At 39.6% G+C, this 19,450-nt stretch overlaps 1 protein-coding gene across 1 annotated transcript in view; it reads right to left on the reverse strand.

Moving 5' to 3' along the window:
* SATB2 (SATB homeobox 2) overlaps positions 1–19,450 on the reverse strand; it is a 118,431-nt gene that overhangs the window by 35,006 nt on the left and 63,975 nt on the right. The window contains exons 8-9 of the mRNA XM_083628900.1: positions 6,589–6,801; positions 1,432–1,587 (exon numbers count right to left, since the gene is read on the reverse strand). Coding sequence (XP_083485026.1) covers positions 1,432–1,587; positions 6,589–6,801 — 369 coding nt within the window. The remainder of the gene's footprint in view (positions 1–1,431; positions 1,588–6,588; positions 6,802–19,450) is intronic.

A 19,450-nucleotide genomic window follows, 5' to 3' on the forward strand; every position in this document is an offset into this window, starting at 1 on the left:
AGTCCAAGTGCCTTCAGGATAACAGTTAATATTAAGGCATCACAGAGTAATCAGTGCTACCTACTAGACCTGTGAAACAAAAGGAGCACATGCTCAAAAATGCTTATGCATGAAGTATTATTGGGCACAGCCACAGCAAATGTCACTTTCACACATTTTAAACCCTTCCTGCTTTTTTTTTTCCTATCTGGAGTTTCTATATGCTCACAGCAAGAACGTTTAATGCATTCTAGCTCTAGAGAGTAGATGGTGGCCGGCTCCTTTGGAATTTCTACATTCGAGTTGGCACAGACGGAAGCTAGTGAGCCACCCAAATTATTTTGGGTGGCTCACAGTCTTTCTATTTCAAGACTCTTCTGTGTAAAATGACAGGAAGCTTTCAGGCATTTTGGAGCCAAACCTCAGAAAGAGCCTGGTAATTCAGTTTGTCCTAAAAGGGTCCTGATTAAGGACTATCCAGCCTTGGCCACACTGCACACACATCTTTGGTATTTGGTATTTGTATGCAGGCAAGGACGAAGGGCACGTTTGCAAAATCAATTGTGTGCAGTTTTTATATTTACTGCACTTTTACCACATATGTCATTTATTACACAGTGGAAAACCGTTAAATGCACAGTAGTTGTGCCAAGTGGCATTATGCTTTTAACAGCTTTATTCGTTTAACAGCTCCAGTCTCATTATATTTTGCCATGTGGTACATGAGATTTTTATTCATTTAACAGTGTAAGAGGGCTCCATGGCATTTTCCTTTTATGTATTTCATATTGTGCCTGGGCTCTTGCCTTTTCTGTGAGCATTAGCCCACAGGCTGCACTGAAAACAAGTGGTGCAACAGGAGACATGATGATTTAGAAGAGGAGGAAGAAAATGAGCATGAGAAAAAATTGGATCCTCCTCATATACAAATCCATGTAACACATTAGAATAAATTCAATATTTCTGTGAATGATGGTAACAGAATTACTTTCAGCATTTTATAATGCTTCCATTTCATATTTTTTAAAACTACAAGGAATACAGTGATCAATCAATCTGTGGTTTTCTGTTGGCTTCCCATAAGACAATTGTTTAAGGAATCAAACAACTGTTAAGGAATCAAATCTGTTAAATGTGTACAACACTATAATTTCAGGGGTTCTTGATTTACTGCACCAGGTGGAGGACAGGGAAGCAGTTTATGGTCCCGTTTCTTTTTTTTTACTTTTCAGTTAAAGGAAGATAATCTGATTTGTCTTTGCTAGCCATTCACTTTAAAGAGGCAGAAAGAAATTATTTAGGAGCAAAAAGACAAAGTGCAATGGATTCTCCAGGGATCATTGATGTTGTTACTAATGCTGCAACCGATATACTTTAATGATGGGGGGAGGGATGGGTCCAATTTCAACCTTGAAGCTTTCTCTGCTCTTTCAAAAAGAACCCTCTACTCACCTGACTTTTATTGGCAGCCACTTTGGCAAACAGAGCCTGAGACACCTTGGCCCTTTTCATCTCCTGTTGGATCTCGTCATAAATGGCAGCTGTGATGTTGATGTTGGCTCCGTCCACCTTAATGGGGAGGTCTGTTGTCGGTGTCGAGGTTTTGGCCTACCGAGAGACCATGAAAATAATAATTAAAAAAGTGCTGCTTTCAGCCCAGCCATCTGTGCAGAAATTATCAAAGGATTTCAGTCAGCTGATGCCAAACTGCATTAGCTACAGAGGGACACTTCCTGTCCATTATTCTAATCAGGTTAATTGTGATTGGAAATAATTGCAGTGCATTCCTATAGGACGTTCACAGTCCTCTCTCCCTCTCCCTCCCTTCCCCCCTCTCTTCACACACAGAGCTCGCTCGCTCTCAACACACATAGAAGCACATATACCAAAAAACTGAAAGGTTATATAGCAGAAGAATTAAATCCCAGGCAGTCACTTGATGGGGCTAGCCAGAAAATACAATATAATACATACATGAGTATTTGGACTTTTGCTTTTTCTCCCCATAAAACTGCATACCTTGGAGGAAGAGCCAATTCTTCCAGAAAAAATGAGTAAATGCATAGAGGTCTCTAAATAATAAATTATTACTCAATTTAATGCACTCCCTCAAGTCTCTCTCATCCTTTATTAAAGCTATATGTATGTCATTTGAGTATGTATGGTTTCCCATCATTATGCTGCCCAGATAGTCACCTAATTTCACCTAGGAAATCAGTGAGAATGAACAAAAATTCATAACACCAGGCTTCACAGTATGTGTGGTGTGCTGCCCTTGGTCTCCTAAACTCATATTGCAGTTCTGCATATTCCAGTGCACTCCTTTTAATTGAATGACTTCCAATCAACTTCTGGGACAAATGAAGGACAATAAACAGAGAATATTGGCACTTCCACTTACTAAGCCATCAGAGAACAAGAAGTTAGGAATGGACGGGGAAAGGTCATTACCCCCAAACCAGAAACCAGATGAAAATCTGTTCAGACTGGCTGCTAGTTTCAGCAGTACAAGTCAGATACATCACTGAAACTGCCAAGTAACCTATATAGTGGAATCTTGGGTTGCAAACGTGATCCGTGTGGGAGGCGTGTTCGCAACCCACAGCGCCACGTCTGCCATGCACGTGACGCAATTTGGTCTTCTGTGCATGTGCATAAACCGTTCTGGTACTTCCGGGTTCAATGCGTCCGTAACCCGAAAACACGCAACCCGCAGCGTTCGCAACCCGAGGTATGACTGTATTGCACAGGCTATTCTATCTAACAGCAGTTATCTGCACACAGCATCAATCTAGGACACCAATCTAGCAAGCTTTTTATGGAACTGAAACATTAAATTAAGCAAACGTGTATATAGAAAAAGACGGTAATGTCATTTCTCCCATGCTGGCACCTTAAAACAGCCTGATTTAGGGAGGTACTGAATATAAATAGTATGTTTAACCCAGAGATGTTCCCCTCAGCCCACATGCAGAACACAGCCAGATTTTATCCCACCCTCTGGGTCTTCTTCCACCTCTCAGCTGCTCAGCAGTGAGCAGCTGAGAGGGGGAAATGTTCTGACTTTTTGTGAAGTATGCAACTGCAGTTCCTTCCTCTGCAAGATCAAAGCAGAGGGGAAAGGTCTCAACAGAGGTAGACCTATATTGCCTAGAAAAATGCAAGATGTGTTCCTTCAGTTGGGAGTTGCATGCAATTTTGGAAGTATAATTGTAATTCCACCATCGGCAGTAAAGTGGGTGGGTATAAGGATCAAATCTTCTTTGTTGTGACACCAAGATTATAGAATGAACTCCTGAAAGAGGCCTGCCTGGTTTCCGGTCTCTGCTCAGTTTTCAACAGACAATACAAATATGTTTTATTTATTTCTCTTTCTGACAGAGACTGCAACCCAGTTTCCACATGCCCTGAATGAGTTCCCAGAGTGAATACTGCAGCTACCCAGGGCTATGCCATGGTTTGGTTTGGGATTACCATATTTTTTGCTCTATAAGACTCACTTTTTCCCTCCTAAAAAGTAAGGGGAAATGTGCGTGCGTCTTATGGAACGAATGCAGGCTGCGCAGCTATCCCAGAAGCCAGAACAGCAAGAGGGATTGCTGCTTTCACTGCGCAGCGATCCCTCTTGCTGTTCTGGCTTCTGAGATTCAGAATATTTTTTTCTTGTTTTCCTCCTCCAAAAACTAGGTGCGTCTTGTGGTCTGGTGCGTCTTATAGAGCGAAAAATATGGTACATTACATGAGCTGTAAACCTAGTCTTCTTCTTCATTTGTTGCATGTGGTTTGTCTGGGGGACAGATTCAGCTGCAACACGATAGCAAACATGGCTCAGTGCTGGGTAGGATAGCAGCAGCAGGACTGGGCAAAGAGCACAGTGGCCACGATCTTCACTCTGAGAGAATCTGCACATTAGTTTGTGTGTGCTAAGCCATGGTTTAGCTTAGTGTTTGAAAAAATTCTGGCACAGTATGCAAACAAGAGTTTGGTGGGGCTGCTACTTAACTTTTTTATTTCATTTGTTTCTATATGAGTTTTTGATTTGTATTTTTATAATTGTTAATTTTTAAATGCTGTTTTCAGGAAGTTTTGTTGACATTTCTTCAAACAGAAAAATGACAGAACTAAATAAATGTGTAGAATATAGACATTAACTAAATAAATTTACCACAGAATAAAGAAAGCAGCACTTAAACCTTTTCATGTTCAATACCCCTGGACTCTTTTACTGGATTAGTTTGGCACAGGCCACGTAATATTAAGGACACATCTCAAAATAATAGTTTATCAATGTAAAGCTACAAACTAAGGATAACAACTAAAACAACAGGGAATACAATGGGGGTATTTACTGTATTTCTTGATACATTCTCAGATTACCCACCACACTGCAAAATCATATCACAGATTGGTATCTATGGAAACAACATTTTGTATATAGGATTAACTTTGGCACAGAACAAATTTGTCATTAATTTGTAATACATTTTCTCTTGTCTACCCATTTTGGCTGATTTTGAAGGCAGTCTCCTAGCATCAATATGTCCCTTCTAAGTGACAAGTCTTGGGTAGAAATCACATGTGCATTTTATAGCACTTTATAACTTAGGAATTTCCCCCTGTTTCAGTATACTACTGAAGGTATACTACTAGTGCTGACAAATTATGCTTTTCCTGGGTGAGCTATCTTCTATATACAGTACACTCCTCCAGATAATGCAGAAGAAGGAGCTCCTTCACTTGGCTACCTTGGATGCAATCGACTCTTTATTTGCACATGAATATTCTCAGATATTTAGATTAACTTCTGAGACCCTTCAAGGGTGCCCCCTTTTTCAGAGTTAAGGCGAAAGAACTGATACAGGTGTGGCACCTTCTCTGTGGCATGCTCTGCCAAGGAGGGCAGCCTGGGAACTAATCCTAGAGCTTTCCAGCAACAAGCAAATGTTTTTTGTTTATTGCCACAGGCCTTTCACAATTACAATGACACACACAACTGATTGTTTTAAAAAAGAATCACTCTGCTTTTTTAGCAATTATACTAGTTTGCATACACACACACACACACACACACACACACACATATAAAATAAAAAAATTAAAGTTTTCAATTACAATCCAATAATAGCCTCATTATAACAATACGAATTGAAGGGTCTCAGAAGTTAGGCTTCCGGTTCCACTCTGCCTTAATGGAGGCAGCACCCACAACAGTGGGAGATTGTTGGCAAAGGAAAAACAATGATGATTGAGGGTAATTATCCTTGCAAATTCCCCCCAGGGACAGGGGTGAGTGGGCTTCACACACAGTTTGTCTCGGTACCTGTCTCTCGCTCCGGCATGGATTGTGGGAGGCAGGGAGGCGCTGAGAACATATAGATATTCTTTTAATTGTAAACCATCCTGAAAGTTGTGAAACTTGTTCTTGTTAGGTACTATGAGGATCTCAAGGCATCAGTGAAATGAGGAGGGAGGCGATTTTTCTCTGGCAGAGGGACTGTTGGAAACAAAATGCTTCCCTCTTGCTGTGAAGCCAGCAGAGAGGTAGGTCACAATGTGGCATGTAGATTAGGCCAACAAGGCCACAGGAAAAGGGCTGCCTTCAACAAGCATATTGATGGAATCTATTTCGCTGATGCAGATAAAATTCACTGGAACCAGGGCCAGCACATGCCACTTGTGTCCTTCTCAGCCACCTTCTGCTTTGGGGAGCAGTGCGCCAGGCTCTGGGGTACCTAGACTTGTGCACCACTTTTGGCTCTAGCATGCGGCCCCCAAAGTTAAGTGCCACCAGGGGTACAGAGTCCTTTAGGAACCCTGGACGCGGACCATTTAGGGTATTAAAGCATCTTCACTTTGAATTATGCCCGGAAGACAACTAAAGTCCAGTGAAAGCTCTCAAATGCTGTGGCAAATCACAGTAAACGATCTAGCTGTTGTGTTCTGGATGAGCTGTATTTTCTAAATGCATTTTGCTACCAGCTGGTTGCAGTCACCTCAACAAATCCTTCATTATAACTCAAAAAAGGACCTCTGCTGACTGCTTAAATCCTGGTTTGTCATTAGTTAGAAGAAGAACTGGATGACATTCCAATCAGTATGGCAATCATGGAGTAAAATCATAGACACTTAATGGAAAAGCTATGATGCTCACAGGCTACAATACGTTTCAGAGGATGCAGTGACTGCCTAGTTCTCTTCAAGCATACAGGGGAGATGTGTATGAGGAGCATTTTCTATCGCTGAAGAGACTGGAGTTACCCTCATTTCCATGGGCCTCCACATGCACATCAGTGTTGTGATGCTTTCAATCACAGTTGATGTGCACAACCTGCCCCGCATTTGAATTCTTTCATGTAGTTCACTGAATTCTCATTCTTTATATTTGCAGCATTAAATACTAACTAGTTTCATCTACAAAGTATTGCCAGAAGATAACATGACCCTGTTAGCTCAACTCCAAACCCTAAAAAATCAAGCTTCCAAGAAGCAGTCAAGTGGACTGAATACCAGATGGGAAAATCCTAACAGGTCATCTCAAATGATGCCTGCCCGTCTGTTTCTGGATAACGGGACAATTGTGAAAGCAATTATAATAGGGTTGCACCTTACCTGGGGGGTTCTGGAGGAACTTGGACTGCTGGCAGCTGAAGACACCATGCTCACATTGGGGTTCATACTCCTCTCTCTCTCATCCTGATATATACGATCTCGTTCTGTCTCAGGCAGGTTGAGGAAATTCTGCATTGCCCTCAGATTTACCAGGAGGGACTGGGAAGCTGTTCTAGGGTCTTCTTCTTTACGCAGAATCTCTGATAGCAATCCCTGGTTCAAAAAATTAAAAAAAGGCCAAGTCTTTTTAAAAATGTGTTTATTGTAACCAGCCAGGTTGCAATGCTGAGACCCTTCATAAGACGTTAAAGCACAGGGAATGTTTTGTAGAAACAAACCTTGTTTTCTTGGGACTGTGGTTTATTTAGGAGCATTTCTGTTCAGATTCTATCATATATTTAAGATCAACCTGAACAAAGAGGTGCCAAAGAGGCAGGTGGGTCAGTGTAAAACTACCATTATAGCCAGGTGCCTCCTGAAACTATTTTAAGAACTATTAGTGCTCTCACTCTCACTGCTTCAGGCTGGAAACACTTGGCAGCCCTGTTCATCTTCAGGAATCTGCCAAGTTTGGTAAATTTAGTTCAGACATTTAAACAGCACAGGAGACTTATGAAGAAAAATGTTTGGCAGAGTTTGGATGTTACAGTTCATTCACTGCAAACCTGTCAATTCTTTCTAATGGGAGAAAATGCTGCAAATATGAGAAATTCTCAAGATACTTCATCTTAGAAATTAATAATTTGAAAATTGCTTGCTGCCTCATTTAGAAAGCCAAGATATGGCAATGTCCATATTCATCAAATACATCAAGCTTTTCTTTTACATGAAAGAAGCCAGAGGTTCAGTTCTTCGTATAGCATGTAGTTAGGCCCGCAGAAAGCTAGCAAGGGCATAGGACATAAGGTGTTCCTAAGCAATTGTCAGGGACTGGGCAGAGGAGGAATGGTGGAGACCGCCTCCCCATCCTAACCCTTCCAGGCAAGAGGAAGAAGAAGATAGTACAGTGGTACCTTGGGTTACAAACACCTTGAGTTACAAACACTTCGGGTTACAGAATCCGCTAACCTGGAAGTAGTACCTCAGTTTAAGAACTTTGCCCCAGAATGAGAACAGAAATCGTGCACCAGTGGCACGTTGGCAGCAGGAGGCCCCATTAACTAAAGTGGTACCTCAGGTTAAGAATGGTTTCAGGTTAAAAACGGACCTCCGGAACGAATTAGGTTCATAACCAGAGGTACCACTGTATAGATTTACAACAGGGGTTTGAGGGAGGTAGCATCTCAGAGGCAGATGAGAGGAAAAGCTGGGAAATCACGGGAGAGCCAGGACAACACCCAGCTGACACATTGTCATTAGAAAGCACCCCAGACCCTCCATCTCCCAGAACCTGGCGAGCCCTAAAAGTAGGAGAGCAAAGAGCTCAAAGGCAGAGGGCACGTAGCAGCACCCGTAGAGGAGACAGTGAGAATGACTAATGAGGAAATGGGAGAGATGGGGGGTGGGGATTCACTCGGGACAACGCCATTATCCAAGAGGCTGGGTTCTATAGCCTCTCTCTGTAAAGATTGAAATAAAAAAGGACGGCAACCAGCCGGAAGCCACTGACAGCATCCTGACAATAATTGGGATATAAATATTACTGATTACTAAGTAATTTCAAATATTGCTTTGAGACTTGTGCTACCATACGCTTTATGTCTTTGCCTAGGAGAACAGATGATTATGTTTACTACAAAATTATGAAGTTTCTTCCTAAAAAGTCACACTATACCTAGTTAATAACTACAGTAGCTTTGCAAATAATTGATCAGACAAGAGACACCCAATCACTGCTTTCCTAATATTCTTCATCCTCCCTTCCATGGGCAATCTACTCCGATCCTCAACACCTTCCCCTCTGGCAATATTTTCAACAATGACTGCTTATGTATCCTTTTTTGTATTTTAAATCCAATAGGGAAAGAGAAAGTATATGTGCAGCCTCTTCTTTACTATGCTTTTCTATGTTTCTCAAGCTAGGACAGCATCCTACAGAGTTATGGCACACGATACCACCACCCATCTTTTCTGGACTTACAGGGCTAAGTAGCCTACAGCATTTTGGAGGCCAGGACACAGGTATGAAGAGTAATATCCTAGTTAACAGTCCTGGTAATGAGTCAGAACAGAAATTCTTCAATTTTTATTAGTCTCGGGAGACAGAGCTATATGAGTGGTCACCTTATTCGTACTTAAGAAAATGGCAAATAATTTTTAACTTAATTATTTATTAGTACTGGTTTGCTTAGGGAGCAATCCAAACCTCCAAAATTTGCTGTATATGTGTGAGATAGGATGAACAGTGAGTCCCTCTCCATCGGCTATGCCAGTGGAGAGGAGCTGTTGATGGAGGAAGGCTCTGCGGCAGTAGAGGCTTGTCATACACTTCAATCAAGTGGGAGCTACTTCCAGAGCTAGCCAGCATAAGCACCTGAAATGGGGTGTTTGGAGGAAAGGTCAGGGCTGCTCAGAATTATAAATGACCTGCTGGATCCTATGCTGGCCCACTTTCCCTAAAGGATCCAGTGGAATCAGAAGACCATGAAAGCAGTTCAGCATTGTCGAAGCATTTTCCCGTTTTTATTATTATTTTCAACTCTTTCCCATGTTACATTTACAAGAGTAAGAAAGATGTGCAGGAGAACCCCAAGATGATTCAGACTAGGAAATAGTTGAATGTGACTATTTTTTCCATGCAAAATTAATGTCTTAAAAATGAAATCTATTTCATTGCAAGGTTGAAAATAGGTTGTACTGACAAACTATGCTGATAACCCATGGCAAATAGATAATGAAGTCAGTAAAACAAAATATCATGAGAGCACTTATCATTTATGTTCATATAGTTCTGAAATGGTATATACAAATACTAACCAACAATCGGGATTACAAAAAAAAAAGAATAAAGTGATGCTAAATAATCTGTTCAGCTTTTTCTCACCTGCAACAAATTAGGCTTTCAATATGCAAAGCATCTTCCTTCAAGAAAAACAAACGATCATGATTTCATTTAATTGTAATTTAATGAGGCATAATTTATTTTTAAAGTGATATACACCAGGTGTGTGGTAAGGGAACTGGCCCAGCCAGACAAACTGTAGTGATGCTATTTTTGAGAAATGCCTGAAGATAGCTGGAGATTGTTTTCATTTCTGCAAAGCATGTTTCTGCTACAGAGGACAAGCAGGAGGCGAAAACCCACAACATTTGTAATTTGCTATAAAATTCCATTGGCTAAATTAGCTCATACCAACAGAGCATTTTCTTAAAGCGGGGGGGACAAATTATACAGTAATAGCCATGCAACTCTAGAGGTCCAATTCTGCATGTAGTTATGCAAGTTTAAGATCATCAGACATAAAAAACTGGGCAATGGATCACTGCCCAAAATTCTCTGTATAGACCTAAACCTGTAACCATACCTTGTTTCTCAAATATTTATCTAATCTCAGGGAGACAACTCATAAAATAGCCGGCTATCTGGACAGGAATTGCCTTCCAACTTCAACATGACTGTTGTTTTTTTTAAAGTGTTTTAAAAATGAGGGTGAGGGAATTTTTTTTTTAAGTGTGCTACATATAGGATTTGCAAATCTGGAATTCTACACTTTTACAATGAGTCTTCAAAATGCCAGGTATCTGAGGCTTTACATTTTACAGTATGTAATGTATTCGTAACAAATGATTTAGTTGCTCCTGCTAACGAAACCTCAAAATAATCATCAATGGTTCAATTGTGAGAACATTCTCTGCAACAACCAAAAGTGATAATAAGTTTATATTATCACTTTCAGTTGTTACAGAGAATGTTCTCACAATCGAACCATTAATGGCATAAATTTACACATTACAGCAGAATTGTGGGAGCTGATTTTTCATGGGCTCATCCCACATCACTGTTGCAGCAGCTGCTCACAACCACATGGAGACCAACATTTTCAAGAAGGGAACGTGAAGAACTGAGGCAAATAGCTATGACAGGAGATAACGATTTAAGTCTTACTGACAAATTAAAAATGAACAAATCATGAGATCCAACTGGTATCCCCTCAACAGTTCTTGAAGCACTTGGAACTTGAAATTGATGGCCTTTGGAATAAAAATATGCAACTTGTCCCTAAAATCAGTCTGTACCTGAAGACTGAAAAGCAGCCAATATACCATAAATTTTTAAAGGGATCAAGAAGGGAGACAGAAAACTGTCTGTTCCAGGGAAATTGGTGGAAAGTAACAACAATAAAATTGTCATGCATACAGAAGGATAAGGCTTGCTGAAAAAGAATCAACATGGCTTCTGCAAGAGTAAGTCCTGTCTCACTAATTGCTTAGTGTTCTTTGAGAGTGTCATGTGGATTTATCTGGTAGACATTGTGTACTGGACTTTTCAAAAAGCTTATGACACAGACCCTCACCCAAAACGCAGGAGCGAACTTAGAAGTCCCCTCATAGATTGGTAGCTGGTTAAAGAACAATAAGAAGAGAGTAGGAATAAGCTGACAGTTCTTGCAACTGGGTGATGTAATCAGTGGGGTTTCAAACGAATCTGATTTAGGACCAGTAATTTTCAAGTTGTTCATAAATGATCTAGAGTGGGGGGCAAGCGACAAGGTGGCCAAGTTTACTGATGACACCAAATAATTTAGGATGCTGGCCTTTGACCACTACTTTCATGGTGTTGCTGTAACATGTGAAGAGCTAACTGCAGTCCCCCAGTACTGTCCCAGGGCTAATATCAAAATAGGGATTCAATTACATTCAAAAATAAGACACTCCTAGTCTTGTGAACAGGAAATGCAAAGATGATTTACTGAAAAATCTCATCATTTAGAATCAAATAAAGAAACACCATTTGAAGTTTCAGTGGAGGTGGAGATTCAGCAAGATCATTTCTCTTATTTTCCATTTTGGATTTCTATGTTTTCAGGTCTGTTTGGATATGTGACAAAAATGCTGGGTTTAAGGTTTTTCAATACATTCAACACAATTCAATACATTCAATACATTCAACACAATTAAGATGTTAGCATTTAGCTATAGAAAACACTCGTGTCTAGCTCACTGACATTTTCACATCACCCATATTTAAAGGACTAGTCTCTGATCTTATATAATAAAAAAGATAATTCTGTAACTGCTATGGAGTTACTATTATGACCATTATGTCTCACAACATGTCCTCATTTTCAATACTGGTATTACTTTAAACTTTAATTCATTATCACATATTGGTTTGAGTCTGAATCTTAAAACTAATTTAACTAATGCTTAACGTATATATATCTCAGGAGATCTCTCCTTAGCCTTGGAACGGCAGCATTCAGGCTGATTTGAATAAAATGTATACAGTGTGCAATGATGGGAATTCAATTTTTATTATTAAAAATGAAATGTTTTACTCCTCAAAGAAAATGCTGCTATTACATTAGCTTAATAAAGTCTCTTTTTATTACAGTATCTCTTTTTAGGAAGGGCAGTGTGTGCTTGTGGAGCTCAGGGGAATTGTGAGGAAAGAGCAAAATAAACCACATGCAACTGCTAAGTATTGTATTTAATAAAGTAGACCATTTTGAACGACGTCACAAAGGAAGCAACATATTTTGATATCCAAAATTCTTGCAACACATTTGCTTCCAAGAACCAGAATACATTTATGAGCTGGGAGGAAAGCGGAAGGCCATGTTCAGAAGGCCTAACTGTCCAGGGGTCCTTTTAATTTAAGACTTAATTTAAGTCTTTTAATTCTAACAACTTAAAAGGCTGCTATCCTATCTCCAATTTCCTGAGAATAAGTCCTATTGAATTCATACACCCTTCCCACCCACCCCCCTTGTGCCATAAAGCACTCAGCATGAAAAAAATTTCAGGCGATCAGAAAATTGCACAAAATTAGCTTCAGAAAATGGCTTTTGTAACTAATGTTAAGAGACATATGAACAATAACTATGGTGTACATTTTTATTTTAAAAAATACTAGAGGTGTAAAGCAGCTACAAACTGGGTTTATATCTGTCACTTTAGGAAGCAGTCCAATCTGTTCCGAGTCACTCTGTGGTCTGTTTGATTCAATTCATGTTTTGAGTCTGAAGCCGATTTGTTAAAAACAAAGCTCTGTTTCCTAAAAATCACTGTTACAGGGAATAAAAATAATGGCTGTAAATTTAGAAATGGATGGATTTTGCAGGCATGGCAGTCCCTCCAATTTGGATTAAGCCCACCAAATTACAGGCAAATACAGCCAGAGGGTAGTGGACCTGACACCTTTCGCAAGGTTCACCTAATGAGTCCCATCAGCCCATGTCCTGCGTGAGAGCTTCGGGTTGTGCAATGGGGCTTCTCCCCCGCTCCTCCCCCTACACACCCTCAAAATTGGCTCGGCAGGTAGGGAGAACCCCCAGAACAGTGTGTGACAGGGAAGAAAGGAGGCTCATTCGACCTGGCAAGCTGAAGAGCTTGAGCTGATGGGACATTCACTACAGCACAATGTTGAATTCCTTGAATATTTTAGAAAAATGTGTATTTTTAATTTTAGCTTGAGGAAAGAGATTTGGGGGGAGGATGCAGTAATAATCACCTTTTCTGAAGGCTTGAACCCTACCAAATTTCAGAAGGGTGGCCACAGTAGTTTTCCTACAAAGACAGCTGTTGCAGTTGGGGGAATATAAAAAAGGAATCACTTAAGCTCACTTAGTATTTTGTGGGGAATTGGTCTGAAAATTTCAGACAAGAGAATGGTGCCCCTGTGTAGCAAATGTGGCAAACTGCACACAAATGGGTCCACGGACTTTTTGCTATGCACCTTTAAAACTGATTTTGAGCAGGTGGGGGCGTATAATAAAAAAGGGATTTATTTTCCTGCATGTGGTTTTGTTTATATTTCTTTATCCCACTCCCAAATCACTGTGATTACAGAGCCATGGGAAATCTTTCCCTTTGATTGAAAACAAGATGTGTCAGTCACAAAGGAGGTTTTTTTGTCCCCACTCCGATGTTTCCTTTATGCGCTCTGAGTTTTGCTTCTGCAAAGCTACACCCTTCATCCACTCCATCCTTGCATTTTCCTTGCAGTTAGAGAATGAGACATAGTTTTTCTGCGCTAAGGCATAATATTGTATGTACTTTCTGCAGTCTTGTTGTTTTATGCCTGAGTCACAAAGTGCAATGAGGTGTGCTGTGTGGTCTCCAATCTGCCCTGTCAGACCTCATAGGAGCTCTGCTTCACTCTGACAAGGCACAGATCCCCATCCCCTCTGCTCATGAGTCAGGGTTCATACAGAGCAGATTCATACCCCTAATAAATACAGAAAAAAAGAAAATGTTATCTTGCCCTTCTTCAAGCAGACAAGAAAAAGGTCAGATAATATTTGGCTTCCAATGAGCTAGAAAAAAAAGACATTTCTAATCAAATCACTAGCCTTTTTGCCCTTTTTGCCCAATGGCATCTTCCCTTTGTATACAATATGAATCCACTATATCACTTCAACTTTAGCATGCAATGCAAAAACTAACCAGCTTTCATCAAGATGGCACAATACATAATTTTACATGATCAATTTATTCTCTACATATCTATTGCAAAGGAAATAATCAAAAAAAGTGCTGTGCTAGTTTCTTCCTGACCCAACAATTCAGAGATTCATATTCATACATTATTATTATTATTATGAAATGTATAGAAAGTGACCTTTACTTTGAAAATATATATATTTATATTCACAATATTTAAAAAACCACTTTTTGCAATATTTCTTGCGTCCAGTTATTTTATACCTTGCCCTCATATTTCTAATCTTCTCTTTGCAACTATCAAGGCTACAGACTTACATTTTGTTACATGGATGCTGCCATTGTTGTGATTCTTTTGAAAAGAGATGACAGGCACACAAGAGCACCTCACAAGTGATTTAGAGCCCACAAACTGAAACCAGCCTACAGATCCAGAAAAATGTATCTTTCTCATTGTCAGATTTTAAAATGTGTTTCCATTCAAATTTCAATGGGGAGGAAAGATATACTGTAACAAACAATAAGTGGGTGACAGCTGCTAATTAAAATTCTTGCATGTCACAAAGCAACTGGAAATAAAGTGAGGATCTTAAAAGATAATGCTTTCAACAATTATCCATTCTGATGGCCAATATCTATTCCACCTATATAAGCAAAAGACAAGTTTTATCAATAAGAAAAATCTTTAGCTCCATAGATATTCCCATTTTCTGTGTTTGTTCTATAAAACAAGTATTGCTAATCATCCAACTAGTTAAGGAAATCTGGCTACCGGGCCCAATTTCACAAAAAGGGAAGTCCTTAAAAAAAAACAAAAAACACAAAAATATATAGAGAGGCTTGATAAATTGTATCCCTGGAGCAAGAACACATCACCCTGCTGGTGCCCACAAAATGGGCTAGTCCTCAGTTTATAGCTGAAGCCTCAAGTGGGAGCACAAATACTTTCACTAAAAAGTTTGGAAGGAGAAATATGCTCAGTTTCTTGACATCACAGAAAGCAGTGCTTATGCATCCAAAGATTTCAATAAATATTCCACTCTCTGGGTTTTATTGTGTATTAGAAAAGCCAAACCATTCCTTGTTTCTACAATAGATATTGGGGGGGGGGAGTATTCAGCAAAAATATTATGTTGTTGCAAAAAAGGAAGTATTTCCACTATAAAGATTCGTTCACACATAAATTTTACTTGTGGTATGATGATTTTCTAAACAAGCATTTTTTAACCTGATATAGCAATTTCTGGCACACTCCAATTGTGATCTACTGGTAGATCTCTGGGTAGATCACCCAGGACATCTAGGATTCCTGGCTCCCAATTATTTCACAATGTAACAACAAGATGTTATAGTGGTGAAATAAAGGAAGTAGGATAATTATGAGTGGATTTTTGTGTGGAAAGACCTGGTTTTGTTCTGTAATGTAGAGCCAATCCTTGGACAAAGAATAATACAAAAGGTATGTCTTTTGCTCTGGTTGGTGGATCTCAGAGTTCAAGTGCAATAAACTGGCACGTGAATAGCTAGGCTTATTTCTCAAAACTGCAGTGGTGACAGCAGCATTGTCATGACTTGCAATCCACATGTCATTTACACACTCCCACAATGAACCGACATAATGTCACTCCAGGGAACATCAACTTAGCAGCTTTCTGCCTATCATGACCTTAGGTTCACACTCCCTTTCTTCAGGGGATAAGGCTGGGGATTCAGACTGGGAGAGGAACGTGCCCATAGGGCACCTAGCCAACCAGAATCACTTCTTTGTTTATATCCTGCATTTCTCCCAGTGCAGGACCCAAGACAGCTTACAGCTTAGGGTTAAACAGATACAAGTAAAACACACACTCATGTCTGCAAGAAAACCCTGTGGTGCCAGTACCCCTCCAGCCCAAGTACATGATGCTGTCCTCCTCTGACACTGAGTAAACAACTGCTAGAACAAGCTGCCACTTCCTTTAAGGGAAGAGGCTCCTCTCACTGATGGTAGATCTAGCTGCAGCTCCTATTTAAGGCTCAGCCTAACGCTGACTCTTGCTGAAGCAACACTTGAGCTCCACTCTCATGAAGTCTTCAGCCTCAATCTTCTATGGAGCTGTCCAGGGTACCATTTCCTCACAGCAGAACATTGCCTGCTGCCATCACATGATAAATCCAAGCTGGGGAGCAAGTGTCAGTCCTGCTCAAAAACCAGCCCACCCACCCCCAATACTGGGCTGTCAGCAGCAGTAGCTGCCTCATCATACTGGGTGCTGCCATTGGCCATGAAGGGGAAAGCTTATCTTGTACACAAACCTTTCTTAAGGTATGTGGGGTTTCCCTGCTCATTAAACTAAAGGAACATTTTGTTCTGGATGCAATGTGAGCCCAGTTCCTAGATGACATCATTAGTACAGCCTTTGGAGGTGGGAAATGTTAAGTGCCAGAAGAGGAGCTGAGAAATCCAACCACTGTTGAACAACATAGTGAGTTCAGTAGAAAGCTGAAATGGGGAAGCAACAGGAAGCAATTTTGAGTAGTAGTAATTTTATCCGTTCTCTGAAATTCCATTAATAAGTAATGAGAGCAAAGCTCCCCCAAAATTTTAATTTATTAATTTATTTACAAAATTAAAACTTTGCCTTCAAATGATCTCCCAAGGCAACTTGCATTAGATTAATACAAAGAACTATTTAGTTTGTAAGCTCAGTGGACTTATTTAGAAAAAATATATATATATATCCCATTGTACAACTCCCTGAGCAGTTTACGAACAAGAATAAATGCATACCAACAGTAGAGAATATTACTAAAAGCAGCAGGGCAAGATAAAAGTACAGCAGCTATAAAAACAGATCTAATGTATAACAGAGCCATTGCTGTTTTTAATGCCATCCCCAGGTGCCAAAAAAAAGGAGGAGATTTAGCATCCAACAAGACTCCCTAGAGTACTACAACTGCGATGACCTTTTCTCCAGTCACCTAGTATTTGGGCAGATTTGTGAGGAAGTGGGCAGGTCCTTCTGATATAGTTACAATACCAAAGTATCCAGAAACTGGCTACATCCCTCCTTATATTGTCCGTGAACAAGGGGAAGGGGAAACACTATAGACAAGGTCCCCACACTACATCTAGGGTGAGATCTAACCACATTTCAAGATTCATTTTGAGATTTCTCCCTTTCCCCAATACACATGTGTGTCAGCAATTTGTTCCAATGGATTTAGCCTAGTTTGGATCAAAGCTTCCTCTACTTCATTTAACAGATTTACTTGGATGGAAGTTCTCAAGGGAGAAATAATGTTAGTAAAAGGGGTTTTTCAGCCTCCAAGTATGTAGGTCATTGGACTTTAAAATAAATTAGAGAATAGTTTATCTATTAAACAAGCCCCACAGTACATATTTTATGAAGCTGGACTTAATTGCAGGTTAATGTACAACACACCACTCACTATATAAGGATTAAATACTAGTCCATCATTTAGGGATTAATAAATTCTATTAGCTAGTTTACTGAAATGTTTTTTTTAAATAAATAAATATGTATTTTGAAGGTAAAATTTAATACTTGTCAGAGTATTTAACTTAATCTAATTTACTTGCCAGAGATATAAGTAGGGTGAGTTTGCAAATTAGCCTTTGCTCCTTACTTTTCATCCTTCTCTCTAGATATGATTGTTAATTCCCATGGCTCCAGCGGCCATATTTATTCCCCAACCTATATTTCTATCACAATTCCTCTCCTCCTGTTTAATACTGCATCTGCAAACATCATATTCTAACAACCTATCAAGGTCTCAAACTGAATATGGCATATATGGAGTTCTCTGTAACTTTACCACAGGTATACTGTTACCTCAAGTTCCCATCTTCTAGGCACACTACCCACATTGATACAAATATCAGCTGTTTAGGTTATCATTCTTTTGGCTCTTTTTTTCTTTTCTCTTTGTAAACCACTTTGAGGGGCTCTCTCCACCCCCTCAGCCAAGTGGTGTATAAATTTTATGAAATAAATAAACTGGCTTAATAAGTAGAGCTCTGAACAAACTTTTGGCTGCACACAACGCACCTTTGAGCAAGTGAACAAACTAGGAAGACTGCATTAACTATAGTTCCTTGCTTTTTAAAATTATGTTGAATAGCTTCAGAACAAGCCAAGATATGAAGCCAACTTCAAAGCATGGCTTCATATTCTGGCTTGTTCTGAAGCCATTCGCCATAGTTAATGGGAAGATTTCCCGATTTGTTCATTTTCACAAAGGGAGGATCAAAGTGGCTGATGAGAAATGATCATCTGAACCGAGCCCACTGTGAGCAAATTTGTTTGTGGCAGCCATCTGAAAGCTTTTATCTGGAAATGACGATGATTGAAACTGGGGCCTTGCATATATAATACAAATGCTCATTAACTCAATTTAGAAAGTTATTGCCCTTCCAGCTCATGTAAACTCTCAAATAAAGGTCAACCCCTGCACCTCAGATTATTTCATGAGATAAATACAGAGGGAATAAGAACCCAAACAATAAGGGAGAGAAACAGCACTGAAGTAAGTTGACCAAAGTTACACCTGAAACAGGACCCAAAAAAGTTGAGCTGTCACTGAACACTTAATGTCAATGTGGTGGTGGAGTGTTTAATTGTTAGGGAGTTCAGTCACATAGCAAGAATAAAGGTGATACCCACTTTTAATGTTATAGATCAGCACAGTGCATACATACTTTCTTGGGGAAATTGTAGCAGTGCTTGTTTTACCACTCTTCCGAATATTTGACATTTCACTGTTTCACTAATCCCAGTTCTGCACTCCACATACTATCTAGTAAAATTTGCCTGGGGTCCTCCAGGAGGCAGGATGGGATATAAAGTGAATAAATAAATAAATTTCACCCAGAAGCTTTTGACCCTGGGAATAGCTTTTGTTTGTTTCACTGTAGGCTTGGGTACTATCATTATAAATTTAACAAATTTGCTAAAATATAGTGTTTTATTCATTAACAGTAGTAGAAAAACTACAAAGCCAATATTAACGGCTGACCTCTTCCTCAAGTTCAAAGTATTTTACTGTGTCAATACTGTCTATGTTTATTATATTGAGCATACATACACATATACAAACAAAACAGGTTAGAGTTCCAGAGGGATGAAATCCTTTTCCAAATTAAAAACAGCATTTGAAAAAGGAAATACTCATGCATTCCACTATAATTTTTATTTGATATCCTCAAGGCTAACCTGAAAAATTCAGTCATTTTGATTCAAAGTGAATGTTTTTGCTGGCTGTAGCCGTCTTATAAATTTAATAGCAGAAAGGAAGTAATAAAAGTATGCTGCGA

The sequence above is a fragment of the Podarcis filfolensis genome (assembly GCF_964270895.1).
Source record: "Podarcis filfolensis genome assembly, chromosome: 1".
Classification (NCBI taxonomy): Eukaryota; Metazoa; Chordata; class Lepidosauria; order Squamata; family Lacertidae; genus Podarcis; species Podarcis filfolensis.